The 22545-nt window shown below is 52.2% G+C and overlaps 2 protein-coding genes across 14 annotated transcripts in view; both read left to right on the forward strand.

The window, feature by feature from the left end:
* Positions 1 to 5123: 5123 nt before the first annotated feature.
* Positions 5124 to 12247, forward strand: Ssr2 (signal sequence receptor subunit 2). 5 transcript variants are annotated; one of them, XM_021249453.2, is made up of 7 exons: positions 5124 to 5249; positions 5896 to 6050; positions 6864 to 6962; positions 8151 to 8259; positions 9767 to 10035; positions 10450 to 10527; positions 11733 to 12247. In XM_021249453.2, exons 1-7 carry the CDS (start codon positions 5241 to 5243, stop codon positions 11758 to 11760), a joined length of 747 nt encoding a protein of 248 aa, XP_021105112.1. In that variant the 5' UTR covers positions 5124 to 5240; the 3' UTR covers positions 11761 to 12247. The 5 variants fall into 5 exon arrangements, with proteins under 5 accessions (XP_021105112.1, XP_021105113.1, XP_087059633.1 ...); XM_021249454.2 differs by having other exon boundaries at positions 9779 to 10035; XM_004871172.4 differs by lacking the exon at positions 9767 to 10035 and having other exon boundaries at positions 5125 to 5249.
* Positions 12248 to 14809: 2562 nt separating this feature from the next.
* The window catches only part of Arhgef2 (Rho/Rac guanine nucleotide exchange factor 2), a 48218-nt gene continuing 40482 nt past the window's right edge, over positions 14810 to 22545 (forward strand). For 3 of the 9 annotated variants that reach the window (XM_087203491.1, XM_087203492.1, XM_021249289.2), the window contains exon 1: positions 14824 to 15372. The gene's annotated coding sequence lies outside the window, so the exon portion shown is untranslated. Of the gene's footprint in view, positions 15373 to 22545 lie in introns of all 9 variants that reach the window. The other 6 variants (XM_087203488.1, XM_021249285.2, XM_021249284.2 and 3 more) reach the window with 5 other exon arrangements.

The raw sequence follows: 22545 nt of genomic DNA on the forward strand, positions 1-22545 counted from the left end.
TAGCATGGCAGAGGGGCCTCACAGGGAGAAACAGCTCAGTGAGTCCCAGGCGGAAGGTAGCAAGCAGTGAGAAGCAGCAGGCTTCCTTCTGCTTCTTTCTATTCCATCCTGGCTACAGGCCTATTGACTGGTGCCCCCAGAGCCAAGGTGGGGCCTCCATTATCCATACCCAGAGCTCTGCTAAACCATTCAGTGACCACACACCCTCACCCAACGCTGCATCTAGGATCCAGCTGCCCAAAGCCTCCCAAAACCTTCACCTACGAGCGAGCTTGTGAGGCTCTGCAGGCCTAACTCACTATCCTAGTATTTTTGACCTTTTTTTCAGTACGGGGAATTGAACTCAGGACCTTGCACTTACCAGGCAGGCATGGCATCACTGAGCTACATCCCCAGCCCCTGTTTTTCAATAAGAATATAAGCATGGGGCCGGGGATGTAGCCTGCTGCGCAAGCGCAAGGACCGCAGTTCGCAAAAAAAAGAACATAAGCATGTATTATTTGTGTAAAATAAAAACAAATTTATTTATTGTATGATTCCACTTCTGTGAAGTCAAACACACAGAGACAGAGAGTTGAGTGTTGTTGCCCAGGGCTGAGAGAGAGGGCAAGGGAAACTGTTCAGTGCTTGCAGAGATGAGAAGGCTCTGAGATGGCCAAGGACCAGTGTGAATGGATTTAATGCTGCCACGGCGAATGTGGCACCTTTCGTGTGATGTATGTTTTACCAAAACAAAACAGTGTAAAAGCAGAGAAAAAGTGCTTCACTATTATCTACCAGCCCTGATTCTGAAAGCTTCTTGGACCCCGGATGGCTCCTGTTCATCCAGCCCCACTCATACAGTACCCTTCCACAGCTGCTGCCCTCCAAGGGCCTTCGATGGGTCACCAAGATGCTGTCTCCACCAGGTGCCACCGGCCACAGGTGGCTCACCACCTCCTTCTGGGACCAGTCACAGCCACACTGTTCGCAGTCTTGTTGCAAATTCCAAAGGAGAGACAGCAGGGGGCAGCGGTGTCTCTCTCTGCCTCTGCCCCCCCCCCCCCACAATGCAGCAGACAGCTGTGACACCAACCGACCCGGGACACAGCTGACACCTGCGTAGCCCTGAGCGGCCCTGCACACCTCTGCGGTGGCACCCAGGTCCCTGCCATCCACCCAAGTTGTCCTCACTCGCTTCTTGGTTTGGGTCCCCCAACCCCAGAGCCCAGCCTGAGCGGGCGGCCCTCCGGGGCTCCGCTAGGGAGACTGAAGCCGAGCTGCGTGCGCACCTGCACTGTCCCGGACGCTCGCATCCAGTGGGTTTGTCAGGGTGCTGAGGAGGAATTGTCCCGGTTCTAGAGGGAGCTGTCTGTACCAATCCTGAGTTTGGTTGGCAGACTCCCCTGGGCCCAGGACACTTTGATGGACAGCATTTCCTGTCCACTATGCTGGATGTCGGGGTCGCATTTCGTTTTAACTCTGCTATCACCTTCCAAACCATCCCAAGTCTTCGAATGCCGCCCAGAGCACAGCTCCCGGGGCATTACTAATTGCTTTTAGGGGGGTGGGGGCATTGAGACAGGCTCTCACTACCTAGCTCAGACTGGCTTTGAACTCACTATCTTGCCCAGGGTGGCTTCAAACACACAGTGATCCTCCTGCCTCAGCCTCCCAAGGGCTGGGATTACAGATGTGTGTTACTGCACCCGGCTAGTACTACTTGATTCTTTGGTGTTTTGGTGTTTTGTTTTGCTTTTTTGGTTCCGGGGATCGAACTCAGGTCCTTGTGCTTGCACAGCAGGCGACAAAACCACTGAGCTAAATCCCTGGCTCCTAATTGATTTTTTGTAATAAAAACAAAGAACTCTCGCTCACCAAAACGACAGTTCAGAGAATGATAAAACAAAAACCCAGCCTGGGAAACCAGGTACTAACCTCTGTGAGAGCCTTAAACACTATCAAGACGATCTGATTATCTTCGCCAGCAGTTTAGATCCTCTTCCAAGTCAAGCAGCACTTTTTCTCCTGCTTTCTTTTTTTCTTTTCTTGTACTGGAGATTGAACCCAGGACCTTTGCACTGAGCTGCATCCCTAGCCCCTCTTTTTTTCTTTTGGTACTAGGGATCAAACTCGGGACCTTGGGCTTGCAAAGCAGGCAGCAGAACCACTGAGCTAAATCCCCAGCCCTAGCCCCTCATTTTTTGAGACAGAATCTCCCTAAATTGCCCACGCAGGACTTGAACTTTTGATCCTCCCGTCTCGGCCTCCCAGAGTGCTCGGATTGCATGTGTACAACACCGTGGCTCAGTGGCATGCTTCATGCTTATGTGTTTACCTAGAAACTAACACAGGGCTTTCAAGAGTATGTAGTCAATAAAGGTTTTTCTTTGACTTTTAATGACTTCCACCAATCAAAGCACTGAAAATGAAAGTGGTCGAGAGGGAAAGCTCCCCATGGCTGAGGCAGAAGGGAGGGCCGGGCAGGGAAGGAACTTAACCACAGGATAAAAGAATTGGATTTAAACCCATTGATAGTGGGAAGTCCCTGAATTGTTGTTGTTACTTTATTTTATTTATTTATTTTTTGAGACAGGGTCTTGTTATGTAGTCCAGGCTGGCTTTAAACTCACTAGGTAAGCCAGGCTGGCCTCAAATTTTCAATGATCCTCCTGCCTCGGCCTTCTGAGTGCTGGGATTACAGGTGTGGGAGGAGTGCTTGACATCTTATTTCCATTCACCTTGCAGTCGCAAAGGATTACCTCTCATCCCCATTCCTAGGTCCTAAACTTCTTTTGAGTCCAGAAGTGCTTATTTTGTGTGGTGTCTGAACCGAGCACTGAAGAGAGGCTCCTTTGGGGAATGTTGAGTCTGGGAAACAGGAATAGCCGTACTTCCCCTCTTTCTGACCCTGGAGAAGTTTCGCTAGAAGGCAGTCTTTGGGCAGGAGTGAAAATCCTGCCTGCAGCCCAGGTTCCTCTGTGTACTCACACTGCTGTAGGCCTTTGGATCAGCAGTGCACCCCAGAGACAGGACCTGGTCAGCAGGGTCCACTTTCATGCCAGAAACAATTAGAAGAAAACGTTAAACCACGGTGCTATGAAGGTCAATCAGCCAAGGCAAGCTCCCTGGGGAATGAGACTAGCATAGGGTCCTGAAGGATGGGTTGGATTTGGATAAGAAAAGAGGGTTAATAAGGCATTTCATTTTGTTGCTTTTTGAGATAGGTTCTTGCTATGTGGTACAGTCTGGCCTCAAACTCATAGTGATCCTCCTGCCTCAGCCTCCTCAATGCTGGGATTACAGGTATGTGCCACCATGCCCAGCTAATAGGGTTCAGAGAACCCACACTCAAAGCCATGAATTAGGAGCAGATTGGAATTTATGTGTAGAGAAATTGTTATTATTATTATTCTTCACTGTTAGAGCATCTCTTGTGAGCTTAGGGATGACCCTAAGCAATGAAAATGGACAAGCCTGTCCTCAAAGGGCTCCAGTTTGGAAGCTGGGCATAGCGGCGCATGCCTGTAATCACAGCATGCTTGGAATCCTGGAGCCTAAGGTAGGAGGATCGAAAGTTCAAGACCATCATGGACTACATAGTGAGTTCAAGATCAGCCTAGACTTCATACCAACACTCTGTCCGAAGCAAGCAAACAAACAAACAAACAGAGAAGCTCAAGTTTGGGGGGTGGGGAGCAGATACTCAAATACAGGTAATGCGTATTAGTTCGTAAGAAGATAAGCTCCCCAGAAGTGGAAACCTTACCTGTCCTGTTCATCGGTGTATTCCCAAGTACTCAGAGCAGTGCCAGGCATATATAGATCCTTAATAAATGCATACTGAGTGCAAGAATGCTGACTTGGAGATACAGAATAACACTGACACACGTCTGCCAGGCACTCTACTGAGTTTTTGTTTGTTTTCTGAGACAGGGTGTCATCATGTTGCATGAGTTGGCCTCAAATTCCTGGGCTCAAGCAATCCTCTACCCTCAGCCACCTCGGTAGCTGGGGCTACACACACATGCCATCACACTTGGCCCAGAATTTTTAGCTAATACTTTTTTTTTTTTTTTTTGGTACTGGGGATCGAACTTGGGACCTTGGGCTTGCAAGGCAGGTGCTGGAACCACTGAGCTAAATCCCCGGCCATGGCCCAGAATTTTTTTGTTTGTTTGTTTGTTTTTGGTACCAGGGATCAAACTTGGGACCTTATACTTGCAAAGCAGGCAGCGGAACCACTGAGCTAAATCTCCGGCCCATTGGCCCAGAATTTTATACATGGGATCTTATTTGATCCTCTGACCCCCTGAAGTACTGTAATTAGATCGTTTTAACAGATTTGGGAACCAAGGCGCTATGTAAGCAACTGCCTGATTTCTCAGTCCCCTCTCTGAACCTAGGGTCTACTCTTCAAATGCTGTTGGGGGAAGTTTCTCTGGTAGCTGATTGAAAACTGGAGGAGAAGCTCTAAGATAGGAGGGCTATGTGAGTGAAACAGCATTAGGGAGGTCCGGGGATGTAGCTCAGTGGCACGGAGCCTGCCTCGCAAACGTAAGGTCCTGAGTTCAATCCCCAGTACCAAAAAAAAAAAAAGAAAGCCAGAGGAAAAAAACAGCATTAGGGGACCGAGCATGAATTACAGCAGTTATAGTGGGAATGGAGAAGACAGGATCATTTGAGGACTTTAAAGGGCTTCTAAATAAAGCTCAGAATTTGGTAACTTGCTGGACATTAGAGATGACTACGTTTCTCATCTGGGAATAGCAAGAATCCTAGTAGAAATAGCTTTTCTCTAATTCCTAGTTCAACGTTTTAGACGCATGATACAAACCTCCAGGTTTGCTAGTTTCCCAAAGCACTTAGTCAGGTGCGGGTCAGACACAGTAGTGAAGAGCCAGCTCCAGAAGCCAGTGAAGAGGGCGGAATAAGAAAAGCCTGGGGGCCGGGGATTTAGCTCAGTGGTTCCGCTGCCTGCCTCGCAAGCACAAGGACCCGAGTTCGATCCCTGGTACCAAAAAAAAAAAAAAAAAGAGAGAAAGAAAGAAAAGCCTGGATGATGCAGACAAACCCAGTTTGGGAGCTCTCACACCCTTTAGGCTGGTGGACTTTACAAAGGGAAAGGCGGGACTTGGCTGAGAACTACAACTCCCACGAGGCATTGGGCAGAACTCCGCACTTCCGGTCACGTCTCACTTCCGGCGTCTCGGGCGCTGACGTTCCTTTCCGGCAGTGGTGGCTCCCGGTAGGCATTGGGGATGTACACGGTGAGTCCGAGACGCAGGCTGCTCGAGTGGGCGAGGTGCGAGACTTGTGTCCGCTCGTCACTCAGCCGCCGGAGGGTAGCGGGAAGGGCGGAGTGCGCCCGCGGGTGATGAGTAGCTTTGACTTGAGGAGGAGGGGCCGAGCCGACTAGAACCCCGCGGGACCCAGAAAGGGATTTGGGGGACCAAGATGAATGGGACCCCAGGAGAGGGAGTGGCAGGGTGGAGCAGGGCCGTGGGGGGCCCGGAGGCGAGCGGTGGGGCCCTGTGGAACTGGGCCGAGGAGGAGAGGGGCAGCGGGAAGGCTGCGGTGAAGGGGACCGGTGAGGCTGCCCCGGTTCCTAGATCCGAGATGGGCAGCCCGAGAAAGCCCGCTTCTGGCCACGGGTTCTCTCAGATCAGCCACCAGGATGAGCACCCAGGCCTCCTGGCCGAGGCCGGTGGGTTGCTGGTGCCTGGACCATGTTCAGGGTTGAGGGCCGTGGGAGGGACTGGGGAAAGGTTAGCGCCAGTGACTTCTGCACTGTGTGGAAGGGCGGCTGCTCTGCTAGGATCAAAAGGTGACAGACTTACAAGGGGGGGTGGCAGGAGGACTTGGGTGACTTTTACTTTCTTGGGTTCACTGCCTCCTGTGCTCTTTTCTCCAAAGATGAGGCTGGTGGCATTTGTGACCATGGTTCTATTAGCTGTCACCCAAGCAGAGGAAGGAGCCAGGCTTTTGGCTTCCAAATCGCTGCTGAACAGATACGCTGTGGAAGGGCGAGACCTAACCTTACAGTACAACATCTACAATGTCGGCTCAAGGTAAGAGTACCCTGGCTACAGGCTGGGCCTCTTTTGGATTCCTAGTTCTCAGGTGGGTATAGGAAACATCCTGTGGTTAGTGATTTCTCTTTGGGAGACCTGTAGCATTAGGTATCATGAGTGAATGAATGTACTATGGGCCCTCTTTTTAGACATGGAGGGCTTTCTTTCCTAAGGTATGAGAAATCATTTTTTGCATTTTTCTTTTCCTTGTACTGGGCATTGAACTCAGGACCTTGCATTTGCAAGGCAGACCCAGTGTCACTGAGCTAAATCCCCAGCCCAGAAGTCATTTTTTTGGGTTGAAAGAGTTAAAGAGTAAAGAAGAAGCAAAAATTATGAAATAAGGAGGGGAAGATGAAGACACCCGAAATATTTGGCCCTTTGTCACCTTAGGGATTCAGGTTTCAGCTTCCTTATTTCACTAGCCTAGGAGCATTTTTGTTTTCACTTGTTTTGTTCCTTTTAATTTTCTGTCTGTATTTACCTTCTCTTCCCCTCTCCACACGGCTGTGCTTGTGTACGCACACACATCAAGGCAAAATAGATCTGGGCCCGTTCCCTTCTAGATACTCGAGGTTGTTGGTGTTTTTGACCAGTGGAATCCAGATTCTTTTTTTTTTTGGTACTGGGGATCGAACTCAGGTCCTTGCGCTTGCGCAGCAGGCAGCGAAACCACTGAGCTAAATCCCTGGCCCTGACCTGGATTCTTCAGTACAACAGGCCCGAGTCATTGTGTGATTCTCTTGAGTTCTGACTTTAGGACAAGCAGGCAGATTTGATTGTTGATCACTTATGAGCTCTGTTTTCTAGTGCTGCATTGGATGTGGAGTTATCTGATGACTCCTTCCCACCTGAAGACTTTGGCATTGTCTCTGGTATGCTTAATGTCAAGTGGGACCGGATCGCCCCGTATCCTCTTGGCACTGCCTGACAAGGGCTGGGGAGGGGGAACATTGCTTTCAGGCAGCAGGGGGACATCAACAGGCTAAGTGTGCCTGGCTGTTCTGACTGAGGCAAGAGGGACTGCTGTACCAGTGGGAGCATGGCTTAGGAGAAGACCTGAAAGAGGTTCATGAAGTTCAGTGTGAGGCCTTGAAACATTCTGGGAGGAGGTGGACATTTCTGGAGGTCTATAAAGGTGTTTGTAGCTCAGTGGTAGAGCACTTGCCTAGCATCCGCAAGGCCCTGGGTTTAGTCTCCGGTACTGGGGGAGAAAAAGATGTATGGGCAGGCATGGGTGTTTTGTTTTGTTTTGTTTTGTACCAGGGATCAAACTCTGGACCTTGTGCTTTTGAGGCAGGTAGTGGAACTACTGAGCTAAATACCCAGCCCCTAAGATGTTTTGTTTTGTTTGAGGTGCTGGGGATGGAATCCAGGCCTTTGTGCATGCTAGGCAAGCACTCTACCACTGAGCTACATCCTCACCCCTAAGAGCCTTTTTTTTGGTACCAGGGATCGAACTTGGGTCCTTGCACTGTGGAGGCAGGCAGTGGAACCACTGAGCTAAATCCTTTTAAAAGAAATTCAGTGGAAACCCATCTGGGTGGCTGTTATTCAGAGTCTCTTTTTCTAATCTGTCAGTTATTTCATAGTGAATTAGATGCTTGATACTTCTTTTTTTCTCTTTTGAATTAAAGTATATTTACTTGGGTCTGGTGGTGCACTCCTATAATCCCAGCATTTGGGAAGCTGAGGCAGGAGGATTTCTAGTTCAATGCCAGCCTAGTATACACAGCGAGACCTTGTGGGTTGCTCACCCCAATACAGCTGAAAGGTATTATATCACACACTTTAGATTTTTTATGTTTGTTTGTTTGTTTGTTTGTTTGTTTTTTGAGGCAGGGTCTATGTATCCCAGGCTGGCCTCATGGTGATCCTCCTGCCTCAGCCTCCCAAGTACTGGGATTACAGGCAGGTACTATCATCCCAGGCACTTTAGATTTTCTAAAATCGATTTTTTCATCCCTGTAGAGTATTATAGTGATGAAATCACCACATGTTGGCAGCTGTTTTGGGAAGGGTACCTTTAGTTCATAAGATGAAAGATTGTTAGCACTGTCGCTCCATTGTTTTCCCCTGCCTTAACTCTGGGGCCAGCGCTAGCAACGTGTCCCACACCGTGGTCCTGCGCCCTCTCAAGGCTGGTTACTTCAACTTCACCTCTGCCACCATCACTTACCTGGCCCAAGAGGACGGCCCCGTCGTGGTAAGTTACCAAGCCCTGAGCCGGGCATGCTGGGCTCTACCTTCCTCTAAAAAGTTGCAGAAAGTGTCTGCAGAGCCCAGTGGATGCTGAAGGCCATAAGACTGGCGGGAGCTCCGGGTCACCCGCAGGGTGGCCGAGTGGGATGGAGCAGTGGGAGCGATGGAGGGCGTGCTGAACGGCCTCCTCTGCCCTCTGCTTTCCCTGTTGTCTGCATGTGTCAGCTGCTGCCTGGTGCATTGCTGCCCTTGCCCTCAGTCCTTTCAAACGCATTGCGTGATTATTCCAGGCCCCCATTCCCACTTCCCCCTTCCCCCCTTCCGGCCTGCTTCTGCCCTCGAGGCTCAGCTGTTGGGCCTGTGGAACTCAACCTCTGGCCACCCAGCTGTCCTCAGCCTCTGGCCGAGCACACAGACCTGCACCTGCGAGGCCAGGCTCCTGCCTGCACTCCACCCCTCCCTCAGCGCCTGCCCTGTTCTCCTGGCCTTCGTCCTGTCTGAAGCTCGCTCTGCTCCACCTCAGTATCTGAGGCCCGAGAAGCAGCTCTGAGCAGTGTCTCCGCCTCCTGTCTCCTGTACATCATGCTGCCCTCCTGCTCAGTCCTTCTGTCAGCGTCACTGACTGCTCCTAAACTCCGGCAGCACTAGTTTGTTACTTCTGTCCTCAGTGGTTTTCTTATGCATGAGTCTTCCTCCTCCTCCCCTCCTTTCCCATTTAATTACAAACTGCTAAGGCCAGGAACTTCGCGTCTCCTATTGAAGGAAACAGTCTTTTGATTGATTGATGCCGTTCACTGCTGAGCCCTTGCAACTCTGGGAAATACCAGGAAGATTGAGACACTGTCCAACCCTCAAAGGCTTAGATCCTGAAGCTGGGTGGGTGACATGCCTTAATCCCAGCTGCTTGGCGGGCTGAGGCAGGATTCCAAGTTGGAGACCAACCTGAGCAACTTGGCAAGATCCTGTTTCAAAATAAAACTTAACAAAAGGGCCCCAGATACAGCTCAGTTGAGGAGTGCTTGCCTGGGATGCGCAGGGGTCAGTCCCCACTACTGCAGGAAGGAAAAAGCTCAGGCCTACATTTATGAAGCTAACATGCATGGTCCTCTGATGGTACTATAAGAATAAGCTGTAGCCTTAGTGAGTTCACAGCAGGGGAGCGATTTGACATTCGTCTATAGAACTCAGAGAAGTAAAATTCGAGCCAGGTGCAGTGACGTGTGCCTGTAACCCCAGCACTCAGGAGGCTGAGGCAGGAGGATCTTGAATTTGAGGGCAGCCTGAGCTACATGTTGCAACTCTGTCTCAAAAAAACAAAAAGTAGGCTAGGGATTTAGCTCAGTGGTTCCACCGCCTGCCTCACAAGCACAAGGTCCTCAGTTTGATCCCTGGTACCAAAAAAAACCCCAGTAAAATAAAATTCTTTTACACTCAGTGCACTTTCTAAAATTCCCTTTCTTATAAACCATGTGGGATACATAATCCTAGCTGTGTTTTCACATGGGTGTCAGTTCTGCTTTCAGAACACGCCTCAAGACTGCTTCTGCCTGGTGCTGGGCAGGTTAATAGATGCAGAATCAGAGTCAGCTGCCACCTTGGGACACAGTTGTTTGCAGTGTGCTCCAGACCGTGCGAGTCCCGCCTCTCAGGGCGGAGGAATGTGGTCCAGACTCAGCCCTCCTCGGTGCTCCTGTGGGCGGGGCGTACACTTCCAGAAGCCTCCTCTTTATTTCCTTGTGCCTCTGTCAGCCTGTGAGATAGAAGGTGCTTCATTTGGGAAGTGAGTCTGCCGCCCAGGGCCTGTGGAGGGCGGTGGGGTGAGTGAGCGGTGTCAGCCTTCCTGGAGGCCGAGGCCTTGACCTCAGTTGCAGTTCAGACTTTAATAAATACTCACTGGTGGTTTTTCTCAGGCCTCCTGGGTCCTCATTTTCTCTTCCCAAGCACTAAGAGAATCGTCCAACTCTAGTTCAGAAGCTTTACCTCATGTCTGTCCCCCAGTGCTGGGGATAGAACCCAGGACCTCACAGGAAGCGGGGAGGCGAGTGCCACACCCCTTGGCCCTTCCTCATCTTGAAGCGTCTAGGCTCCTTGGGTGCCCAGAACCTGGTGATTCGAATTGGTGGCTTGGGGTGCCTGCCCGGGGTGAGACGAGGTGACTTTCAGGCTTGCCCTGATGTCCTTTTCTTCCTTTCAGATTGGCTCTACCAGTGCACCTGGACAGGGCGGGATCCTGGCTCAGCGGGAGTTTGATAGGAGATTCTCCCCACACTTCGTAAGCTTTCTGGTCTCCTCTTTTCATTTCCCTGGCATGTGAACACCTGCTGGTTCTGGAGCCTCGAGGCGTCTGTAGATGGTCTGTTGGTTGGTCTCCCCTGAGACTGTCGGAGATGGAGGTGCCCTTTTCTCGGCCTTGAGTAGAGACCCGTTTTAGAGGCAGGGAGCTATTTTGAGATTTAAAATCTGGTTTCCTTCAAGGGTCATAGAGCATTGGGTAAGCGGGGCGGGGACTTCGTTGTGGTTTGGTGTAGGGATTTTGTGAAGACTTGACTGAAATACTGAATGAAATTCATTTATTCACTCGGCTTCTTTTTTTTTTTGGTACTGGGGATCGAACTTGGGTCCTTGCGCTTTCGAGGTAGGTGGCGGCACCACTGAGCTAAATCCCCAGCCCTGTTCACTCAGTTTCTAATTATGTACTCATTCTGAACTTTGCTCCGGGAAAGCAGTGATCAACATAACCCAGCCCCTTGCATTAAAATTGTGTAGGCTCTTCGATCCCCAGTGTCAAAAAAAAAAAAAGAAAAAGAAGAAAAAGATTGTGTAGGCTCAGAAGACAACACACAAATGAGCTGGATGAGGTGGCACATTTTTGTAAGCCCAGCCGTCTGGGAGGCTGAGGCAGGATGGCAAGTTTGAGCCCGGCTTTCGTGACTTACCAATTCAGTGAGATTTCCAAATAAAAAATAGAAAAGGGATGGGGATGTAGCTCAGTGTGGAGGCCCTGGGTTCAACCCCTAGTACCTCAAAAACAACTACAAAAAAAACAGTAAATGGGGCAGATGCTGTGGTGAGGCTCTGAAGGAACACGCATCAGGAGGTCTCCCCGGCACTCCGTCCTGGAGGGACAGATGGTTTCCCCAGTCAGGAGGCAAGGGAGCCACTCAGACACGAGAGCACGGCGCGATCCAGATCCAGGAGTGCAGGGCGTTCAGGAGGTGGAAGGCGGCAGGGAGGTGGTGGACTGGAGGAGGGGCCCCGGCGAGGCCTGACGGCTAGGGCGAGACCTGGGCTTCTCCATTTCTAGCACTGTCTGGAAGCTGGTCTGGGCAGGTCAGCCTCGGCCCCGCTTCACAGCCCGCAAGGCCGATGGGCCACCTCCTGTGGTCAGAGGAGCTTTCCGGCCAGTGTGGTACTTGACTGTGCGCATTCCTTCGCCCGACGTGTTCTCCTGACCTCGTCCTCGCTTTTCCTCCGCAGCTGGACTGGGCAGCCTTCGGAGTTATGACGCTTCCCTCCATCGGCATCCCCCTGCTCTTGTGGTACTCCAGCAAGAGGAAGTATGACACTCCCAAGCCCAAGAAGAACTGAGCGGGGCTCCCACCCTCCTCTCCGAGAAACGGGTGCTCTCCAGACTCCAGAGGGTCTCAGACGTCCTCTCTTCATCCTTAGCCCCTGGCCGCTCCAGCCAGAGTGAAGGGCCAGACCCAGAGTCTCTGGGAGCCTCCTTGGTTCCACCTGGAAGCCATACAACACGGATGCCTTGGGCCACAGCCTGCAGCAGGGGCCTTGGGCCCTGCCCTCGAGGTGCTGTTGATGTATTGCTGCCGTTGTGGGCCCTGGGAGTCCAGGAGGGGCCTTCGGGGGCTGCCTGAGCCCTCCCCACCCGGCCCTGCCCTGTCAGAAAACTGTGGGACTCTCGGAGGCCACCCAGTCTCTGCCTGGGTAGGGAAGAGCTTACCAAATGGAATTTTCTAATAAAAACAAATACTGCACTGCCCTGTCTGTCTCCCTGTCATCTGGAGCTTGGCCCTGAGCGCCAGCTCCTGGGCGAGCAAGCCGAGTCATCTCCTTGGCACGGGGCTGTGGCTGTGGGTCTGTCCCTTCTGAGCCTGTGCTGCTGTCCCCCTGTGTTCCATGTGTCAGCCGTGATGTGTCCCTTGAACCTGCCCTGGCCACCAGCTCTCCAAAGCTGGAGAAGGTGGTCCTCAGCCCTTCCTGTGTCCCCGAGCCCCTCTGATCCAGTTGCTGCCACTCGAGAAGCTGGCGCTTCTGCCTGATTCCAGCCCCTTGCCTGTTTTGGAACTAGCTTTGCTCCAGGTTGAATGTGTGTGTTCTTGATGCCCCCATGCTCTGAGCCCAGGCCAGGAAGAAGTGCTGGCTCCCCTGCCCGGGGCCCTGACACTGTGGAAAGGCAGAGCGGGGAGAAGCCAGTGTAAGCTCACTCTGTCCAACCCAGGAATGCCGTGGTCTGCAAACAGCCTCCCAGGCAGGAGGGAAACCCAGCACAACACCAGCTTTGTTCCCTGCACAACCGGTTTAACCTTTCCTTTGCCCAGCAGTGGGAGCCTCTGGGGCCCGAAGATGAAAAGGACATGGAGACAGCGGGAGGCTCTGAATGGAGTCGCCCTCCACCAGCTCACAACCCTCTTTCAGGGGCTGCAGCTTGGACACCCCAGGACCAGGACGGGCCAGGTCAGAGGGCAGGAAAGATAATTGCTAGTGCTCGTGCTCAGTGGAGACTTGGAAATGCGCAGGAGACGGGAGAGGAGGGCAGCGGATTGGAGGCACCTCCTGTCTAGGACCCAGAAATGGCTTTCCGGAGGAGGGAACACTTCCATCTGGAGTTGCCACCAGTAGAATGAGTTCACCTAGAGGAGGAGGGGTTCTGGGGTGGGGCGTGGGTACACCTGCTACCTCGGAAGGTGGTAGACTTCTTCCTTGTCTCTCCGGGAAGCCTGGCAGGCTTATCTGTACCGGATCTTGCAGGACCCAGCACTGGTGTCTGGCGCTTGTTAGGGGAAGGAGACAAGGAGGGGGACCGGGAGCCTGCAGATGACAAGAGAGGCACTGTGAAGGCTGTTCGCGTTTCGGGCACCTTGAAAAGATGCCAAAACCAGATACTTCACCTCAGGAGATCAGCTTCCTTGGAGTCAGGATAGAATTTGAACCTCCCTAAGTGGTGGTGGTGGAGGACATAAGAGCCTCTAAAATCTATAGACACAGGGACCGACAGGAGTGGTTGGCGTTGGGACTGCACCCTCCTGACTTCTTGGCAGAGGTGTCTGAGGATGCTGGAACCGGCCCAGGAGGGTGCACTTGACCTTTGGGTTGACTGCAGCTCTGGGGGAAAGGGCAAGTGGGTGTGGACCCCCTGCTTTCCTGGAGATCAGGTGCCCAGCAGGCTCCTCCCTGAAAGGCAATACAGATACGAGCCAGCTGCCAGAGCCCCACTGCCCTCCCACGAGGCTCAGACTTCCACCTGGCATCTGATCATCCACACACCCAGCCCTGGTGTCAGCAGGAGCCGGTGCCCTGGCTCCCGCCCCTTCCTGTGCCAGGCCCTCAGACTACCTGAAGAGACAGGTGTGAGAGTTTCCACCCACTCCCCACCTTGGCAGCCTGGCTGTGTGACCTCAGGTGACTGCTGTCCCGTGGGGAGCTTGTTTCATCCTCTGGACAACCCAAGACAGGATTTCTGAGGGCCCTCACCTGTAAGATGGGTCAGGTATTTCCCCCACGCTCTTTTCCTTTTTTTTGAGATGGCCTCCTTATGTAGCCCAGGCTGGCCTTGAGCTCAACAGGTGATCCTCCTGCCTCAGCCTCCTGAGTGCTGAGGTTACAGGTGTGCACCACCATGCCTGGCCTCCTCTGCGTTATGCAGCAAGAAACAGTGTCACTTTCTCATCCTGTAGTTTGGGCCCCAGCCAGGGCTGTCTTCTTCCTCTCACTCAGAAAAGGATTAACAGTGAGCACTAATTTAATCCTCTCATTAACAGACCAAGAACAAGGAAGTGAAGGACTATCCAAGGGCACAGGCAGGTGGCAGCCAGCACAGTTACTAGCATTGGTGCCTTTCTAGCCGAAGTCCCCATTTTACACATGAGGGAATGAAGTCGTGGGTAAATGAGCTCCCCTACGCAGGGAGTTGGCAGAGCCAGCCGCTGTCCTTCCACTCCACAAAGCCCTGCTCCTAGACTGCAGGGGCCACCTGAGGGTGATGCCGTCACCGTCACCTTAGGAAATCCAGTGTCTGCTTCTGTCCCCTGCCCCGGGCAAGAAGGGTGAGTCAGCACACTCCCCTCAAACTGTTATCAGAGAGGGTGGAGGGGCCGCTCAAACATCCTGCCGCCTGGTATCCACAACAAGCCAACAAGCGGGGCCATGCGTCCTGTGTGTGCCCAGTTGCCTGGCTACCCTGTTCCTGTTGGGAAAGCTAGTGCCCGCCTCATGTGGAGCTGCCCTCCTGGTCGCTCCTCCCTGTGCTCTCAGAAAACAGTATTTCCTCCTCACTGCTGTGGCCTGCCCCTTAAAGGCACCAACCAGCAGTTCAGAAGCCTTTTGAGAGAAGGGGAAGGACCCTACCGACCTCACGAGCACCTTGCTGTTCCGAAGGCTCCCAGGGGTGGCTCCGGCCCCAGGTGCCCTCTTTCTTCCATCCTGGGTTTCTGCTTGCCCCGTTGGAGGGGGTGAAATTTCCTGGGGACCAGGCTCCCACATCCGCTCCCCTCAGGGTGACCCCAGCTAAGCTTCCTGGACCTGTTTCCCTGGGAACCTGAACTCAGAGGCCGGCCTTTGTCCAGGAAGCCAAGGACTGGGCAGCAGCATGGAAGGGGTTAAAGGCCCAGTGGCAGTCTAGGGTGTTTGAAGTGGGGAAGGGAAGGGAAGGGCTGGGCCGAGTGGTTGGAGAGGCAGCTAGGCTGGGCTGGGCTGGGCTGGAGCGAGTCCGGCTGTCTCCTGTGCACACTGTGGACCATGAGCAGCTCCCTTAGGCGGAGAGAGGAAACCCTAGTGCAGTGCTGGACTGGATCCTTAAAGGGACTACTTGGAGCAGCAGTGTTCCGGTACTGCAGTCACCAACTGAGGCCAGGGGCAGTCTTTGGGATCTCTCCTAGGTCCGGTGAGTTTCCTTCTTCCCTCTCCTGAGTCCTCACCTGCTGAACAGGCGTCCACGGAAGCAGAGATAGCCAGGAATCCCAGAACACCCTGGGATGTGGCAGAACAACCCATAGCTTCTCCAAACAACCTCCTGCATTTGCTTGCCTTTTTTTTTTTTTGGTACCAGGGATTGAACTCTGGTTCTTACGCTTGTACAGCAGGCAGCGAAACCACTGAGCTAAATCCCTGGCATGCTTGCCATTTTAAAATTAGGGACTAGCAGGGCTGGGGATGTAGCTCAGTGGTTCTGCCGCTTGCCTGGCAAGCACAAGGTCCTGAGTTCAATCCCCAGTACCAAAAAACCCCAAAAACCCCAGTTGTTCATAAAATTAGGGACTGGTGTATGTGTGTGTGTGTACATGCGTGCATGCAAGGGTACAAATAGAGAAATAGGAAATCACAATGGCCAGTGGTTAGTTCAGTATGTGCAGCACATCATGGCAAATCCTTTATATATATTCTTTTTAGTCCTTATAACCCTATGGTGTTGACATACCTAACACTTATGTCAAATGTAAGGTTAGAGAAGCCAGAACTAACCCATGCCGATTAAGACGTGAGGTATAGGACTAGGGTTCAGACTCAGGTTCATTGGACACCAGAGTTCATTGGGTTGATGCTTGGTCTTTTTCTTCCCCAAGAGGTATAGACACCAAGAATGGTTCTGAACTTTTGAAACCTCGAGTCTAACTCACCCAGGGTCCTCCTTCTCCTGCCTGCCATTGTTCCTTCCTTACCCCGGGGAGTTGATTGTGGAGGCTAACAGATCATGAACTCATACCTGAGAGCCAGTTGGCTTCCACATACCGGACTCCCGCCCCGCCATAGTAGGGATTCCCTGCTGCCGCCACTACTTGTAGCCGTTTCCTGGGACCTGCTGGGTTAATTCCCTGGGTCACTGTGGCCAAAGTCTGTGCAGGTGTGTCCTTCTGAACCTCAGACCCTCTCTCGCCCTGCCCTCTGGCACAGCACCCAGCGTCCATGCCAAGAAACTGGCAGGAGGTAGACGAGGACATGTCGGTGTGGACCCTTCTCATCCCTGTCCCTCACATTTCATGGACTAGCCTGGTCCCAAGGCTCCGATGGAACAACCACACAGGGTCCCTAAATTCACTTTGCAAACCCATGAAAAAACAACCAAGAACTCCCATGATCCCAGCACTTAGGCTGAAGCAGGAGGATAGCAAGTTGGAGTCCAGCTGGACAACTTAGTGAGACCCTTCTCAATATAAAAAATAAAAAGGATTGGGGATATAGCTCGGGTAGAGTGCCCCTGAGTTCGATCTTTACTACTGAAAAAAAATCCTCTTAGGCCACTACCATCTTTGTAATATAGTAGGCTCACAATCAATGGGATTTTTTTTTTAGCATTAGGAAGTGAACCCAAGGGTGTTCTACCACTGAGCTATATCCCCAGGCATTTTTATTTTTGCTAGGGTTGCAGGCATGCACCTGGCTTTCGTGGATGTTTGAAGTGCCTGTTTGCTAACGGTAGAGGGAGTATGATTTGATTAGGGACCAGGGATGCTGGACTAGCTTTCCATCTCTGAACTTCCAGAATTAACAGTAAAGCTGGCACCTGTGCCTGGGGTCTGGGAGGCTTGTGGAGACTTCTTACCGGTCAGGCCAGAAGCTGGTCGGGGATGGCATTGCTCATCCCACCCGATGCTCCCTCGTATTTGTGTGAAGGCCCCAGTGGGTCCTCTTCTCCGTGTCTGACGCTGGAAGGCCCTGAAGCAGTGTTGGACATGTGAATGAGTCTTCTGCATCTTGTACCTTGGCTCTCATTTTTGGGACGGTGCCATCCTCTGGCAGTTAACAAGAAAGTCATGGAGAGAAGGGTCCCAGAGGTACCAGTGCTCAGCCACGGCAGGCTGAGGGATGGAGAAACTGGGGTGCTCCTGCCATAGAAGGGGTGTCCAGGGCACACGTAGGAAGGCGCTGAGGTTACTGGCGACTTCTTCACCAGGAGTTACAGCAGCTCTGCTCGGCCCCTCTTTACAGGCTCTGTGGGATGAATGGTTTTCTTTGTGTAGGTTAAATTTGTAGCCATCAAAGGGTGTTCCATGGGCCAGGAGACATGGAGGATAAGGCAGTGGCTGTGTCCTCTGGTCTCTCCCTTCCCCAGTCTTGCTATCTGGCTCTTTTGGGTCTTCTCTATTATTGGCTCCCTCAGGAGGTCTAGGACCCTGAGCCAGCTGCAGGAAGCCACCCAGCCTTTGAAAAGGTCAGCCAGCAATGGGGCGTGGTGCTGCACTTCTGTAATCCCAGCAGTCAAGAGGCTGAGGCAGGAGGATCACTGCTCTTCAAGGCCGACCTGGGCTACACTGTGAGGCCCTGTCTCAAAGAAAAAAGAAAAAGAAAGGGCCAGCAGCCTTGGCCCCGTCCTACCCTGCCTAGCCGGCTGGAGGCTCTCCAAGAGTCCTGCACCAGCGTTTGCGGGCAGCAAGCAGAAGCAGGGCCCTGGCCGCCCTATGGCTTCATTCAGATTTCTAAAATAACAGAGGGAAGAGACAGGCCAAATTTAATTTCTTTGGAGCCCCATCAAATTTCTTTTGGGAGCTGCTTCCTTTCTTCAGCTGGGGTTAGGGGAGCAGGGCACGGGCTGAATGTCAGTGTTGTTGTATTTTTTTCAGTTTTAGCCTCTTGCTGTCTTTGGGAGCTTGCTCTCCCTGGGTTCAGAAAAGAGCTCAGACTCCCCAGTGCAGTGAATCAGCTGTGAAAGCTGCTCTCCCCCACTCCTGGTGCAATCTTGACGGTGCTGCTCATGTTTTCCTGTGTAAATGGGGAGAATCACGTCTGTGATGAGAGCATAGCTGCCTTTGGGCCACGGGGCTGCCCCTCCCTTGGGTCCAGGCTGCCATTTAGGAAGCAGGTTCCCCCTGCCAGTGCTGCTCCTCTCCCAGGTTGGTACAGAGCCCAGCTGGTGCTGTGAGCTCCACTCTCTCTGGCCTCTCTTTTTTTTTCTTTTTTTTTTTGGTACCAGGGATTGAACTTGAGACCTTGCACTTGTGAGGCAGGCAGCGGCACCACTGAGCTAAATCCCTGGCCTTCTGGCCTCTTGTTCCTTCCTGAGATCCTGAGGAGGCGACTGCAAACTTTGTTCTGTAAAGCCCCAGAAAAAATATTTCAGGCTTTGCAGGCTACACCGTCAGCCATAGACTGCATGGAAATGAATGCACGGGCTGCGTTCCAAAAGAAAATTTATTTCTGGGTACTGAAGTTTGAATCTCATACAATTTTTTTGTGTCTCAAGGTATTCTTCTTTTTTCCTCAACGCTTTAGCAGAGATAGCAGAAAGGACTTGGCTCACGACTAGAGTTGCTCACCATAAATTACCTGAGGCTGTTTTATCCCCCTTTTCTTTGAAGGGAACAGTTTTGTGGGGTTTTTTGGTACTGGGGATCGACCTCAGATCCTTGTGCTTGTGGGGCAGGCAGTGGAACCATTAAGCTAAATCCCCAGCCCTTGAAGGAGACAGTTTTGCAGGGCTCATTAGGGTTTCCAAGGACAGCAGAGCTACTGCTATTCCTCCTCTTGCTCCTGTTGTGTGTGTACTTTTTTATCAGAAGTTGTTTGTGAGAATTAGGGGCTGGGGATTTAGCTCAGTGGTTTCGCCACCTGCTGCGCAAGCACAAGGACCCGAGTTCGATCCCCAGTACCAAAAAAAAAAAAAATGTGCAGCCAGGTGCAGTGGTACACACCTGTAATCCCACCACTCTCAGAGGCTGAGGCAGGAGGACTGGAAATTTCAACCTAGACTGGATCCTTGTCTCAACATAAAAAAATAAAGACTAGGAAGATGGGCCTGGTGGCACATGCCTGTGATCGCAGCACACAGGAGGCTGAGGCAGGAGGATCACTATGAGTTTGAGGCCAGCCTGGGCTACACAGTGAGCTCAAGGTCAGCCTGAGCTACATATTGAGACACTGTCTCAACCACAAAAAAAAGAAAAGAAAAAAGAAAAGAAAAGAAAAGACTGAGGATGTTGGTCAGTGCAAAGGCCCTGAGTTCAATCCCCAGTACCACCAAAAAGAAAAAAATTAAAAAATTATATTCTTGGAGTTTTGAACAACAACAAATGTCTCTGCTATAACAGTGTAAATTTTCTTTCTTTTTTTTTTTTTAGTACCGGGGATCGAACTCCGGTCCTTGCGCTTGTGCAGCAGGTGGTGAAACCACTGAGCTAAATCCCCGGCCCTCTTTTTTTTTTTAACAGTGTAAATTTTCATCCTAGCACCCAGCATAGTGTGAAACAAGTCACCGATGACTAGTGCGATCAGTGCAGATCCTGCACTGGGAGAAGGGCCGGTGGTCTGTCCCTGCCCAGGAGACAGGAAGACAAGCAGAGTGTCGGCTGGGAGCCCTTCGCTCCCTCCAGTCCCATGTCTGTCCTGGACCTATCTCAGAGCTGCTATCTCTGCTCAGCGGAAACAGTGATGCCACTCCTATGATCTAATTTGGGAGCTAAATAAAGCCACAGTGTAGACCCAGCCCTGGCCAACCTGCTCCCTGCACTGTTTCCTGCCCTCAGAGCAGGCGAGGGGGGCAGAGCTTCGAGCTGTCCTCCCTGGGCCTGAGGAAGCCTTGTTGAGCCTCCTCTCTGGCAGGAAAGAATAAAAAGTACCAGCACCATTGTCGGGGGGTCAGGACGGCAGAAAACAGACATGAAAGGAGGTGTAAGGGAGAAGCTGCCAGACCAATTCCATTTTTCAGAGGGCAGAGACCACGAGTACCAGGTGGGGAGAGGAGCAGAGCTTCGAGGGGTCAGACTGCAGCTGCAGTGAGCAGGGAGGTGGTCTGTTGGTGGCCGGGGCTCCTGCTTCTGCTTCCTCAGGGAGAGTGACTCGGGAGTGGAGGGCAGAAAGTGTCTTCAGCCGGCCACATTTCATTCACCTTCCCAGATTCAATTGGTGTGGCCAGATGAGGTGACCTATGCCTGTGATCCCAGCTGCTTGGGAGGCTGAGCCAGGAGGGTGGCAAATTCAATCCCACAGTGGGAGACCATGTCTCAAAAAGAGTGTTTGCCTGGTGGGCACTGGGTTCCGACCCCACTGGGCACAGCAGGAACAAGCAGCAGGGAGGAACTGGGTGTGGGGTTCAACTCAAGCCAAGCCCCTGCTTCCAGGGGCGCACAGAAGCAGAACACCAAGGCTCTGAGATCCTCCAGGGCCTCTTCAACTTCAGTCCTCCACACCCCATTCCGAAAGGAGCAGCATTTCCTGTCCATCCGCCCACCGCAGTCTCTCACAATGCTTTCATTTTATTTTTAGTTATTACTTTTTTTTTTTCTGGTAAGGGTCTTGCCATGTAACCCAGGGTGGCCTTGAACTCATGGCGATCCTCCTGCCTCAGCCTCTTGAGTGCTGGGATCGCAGCTGTGCGCCACCACACCCAGCTTCACAGTGCTGTTTGCTCCCCATGTGCCACCCAGTCTCAGCTTTGACACTGCCACCGGTTGTCGGGAGCCGTGTCCCAGCTCCCAGGGTCTTCCTGCCCCTGCACCCTGTCCCTACAGCCCGCAGTTGGACCCAAGGAAGGCAAGGTCTCCTCTGGGGGCTGCCAAGGGTGCCCTCTTGGTTGTTCCCAGACAGGAGGGACTCAGAATGGCACGGGGCCACCACTGTCTCGGCCTCTGGACATGCCGCCTGCAGGGCCTTAGCAGGGCTTCCCTCCTTCGCTCTGGAGAGGACGGCCGATCCCAGCGGAGCTTTGTCCTCAGCACCTGGGGCCGGGTGGGGACAGCTGCAGAGGACGAAGATCCCAGCAAGCCCTCCTGGCAGCAGGGCTTCCCTGGGCAGCTCGACCGCCTGGAGAGGGCCTGGGCCGAAGGCCTGGGCTGCAGTGCTGCTCACCGGCTCTCGATGCTCTGGGCACTTGGACCTCTTAGGTCCTGGGAAAACCGGAGCAGGGTCCTTCCAGCAGGCTGGAGCGGGGCCTGGAGCGGGGTGTAGAGGCAGCAGATGCGCGTTACTTCCCTTCTTTTCCTTCCACCTCCTCGGCACCCAGAACTGGGAACTGCGTCCTGGACTGAGCCCGACTGGCAGCACAGGCCTTTGTTCCCTGCACTCTGAGAGCTGAGCCGAGAGGATTGGAAGCTTAGGCCCAGTCTGAGGAACTTAGTGACTTAGACCCTGTTTCCAAATAAAAAACGGAAAGAGCTGGGTCCTTTTAGGTTTTTTTTTATTTTAGATGCCTTCCTGAGGGAATTAAAGATATCTTATTACAATGGTCGCACACACCCGTGTCTATAGCAGCAGGATTCATAATAGCTAAATCTTGGAAGTGGCCTACGTGTCCATCAATAGATGAAAGGAGAGAGTACTACTCTGCCATAACGAAAGATAAACTAAAAAGAAAAAGGTAAACTTGAGTCATTTATAGGAAAATGCATGCACTTTTTTTTTTTTCGATACCAGGGATCAAACTCTGGTCCTTGCACTTTCGAGGCAGGCAGCGCGGAACCACTGAGCTAAATTCCTGGCCCCGATACATGCACTTTGACACCATAATGTTTTTGGTTTTGGGTTTGGGTTTTGAGACAGGGTCTTGCTTTGTAGTGTAGGCTGGCCTTGAACTTGCTATGTATCCGAGGCTGGCCTTGAACTTTCGGTGATCCTCCTGTCTCTGCCTCCCGAGTCCTGGGATTGCAGGTGCGTGCCACCACACGTGGCTAGACCATCGTGCTAAGTGAAATAAATCAGACACACAAGCTTAACTATTGCATGGTTTCTCTTATATGAGAAACCCAGGGTAAAAATAGAAAAATAAAAGATAGAAAGTAGGAAGTAGAGAGATAGATCCTTCCCAGCAGGGAAGGGGGTCAAGATGGGGGGGGGGAAGGGAGGGGACAATGAAGGGTGAAAGAAAAGGAATGAAGATGGTTAGTACATGTGCCAGCCCCACCTGAGGAGTGTAAACATTACGAACTGCAAACACAGACTAATAAACCAAAATTGTAAAAAAGGAAAGATAAAAGGGGCTGGGGGTGTGGCCCAGGGTAAAGTTCTTAGATTCAATCCCCAGTACCACCAAAAAACAAAACAAAGCAAACAAATAACCGCCCCCAAACCAGAACAAAGCCTCTGGTTGAGGGTCGGAGGACCCCTGAGGCTGCTCCTGGAGCTGCTGCTC

The sequence above is a fragment of the Heterocephalus glaber genome, unplaced genomic scaffold (assembly GCF_053883595.1).
Source record: "Heterocephalus glaber isolate CG9 unplaced genomic scaffold, H.glaber_assembly_v1.0 deba00001795, whole genome shotgun sequence".
In the NCBI taxonomy this organism is placed as follows: Eukaryota; Metazoa; Chordata; class Mammalia; order Rodentia; family Bathyergidae; genus Heterocephalus; species Heterocephalus glaber.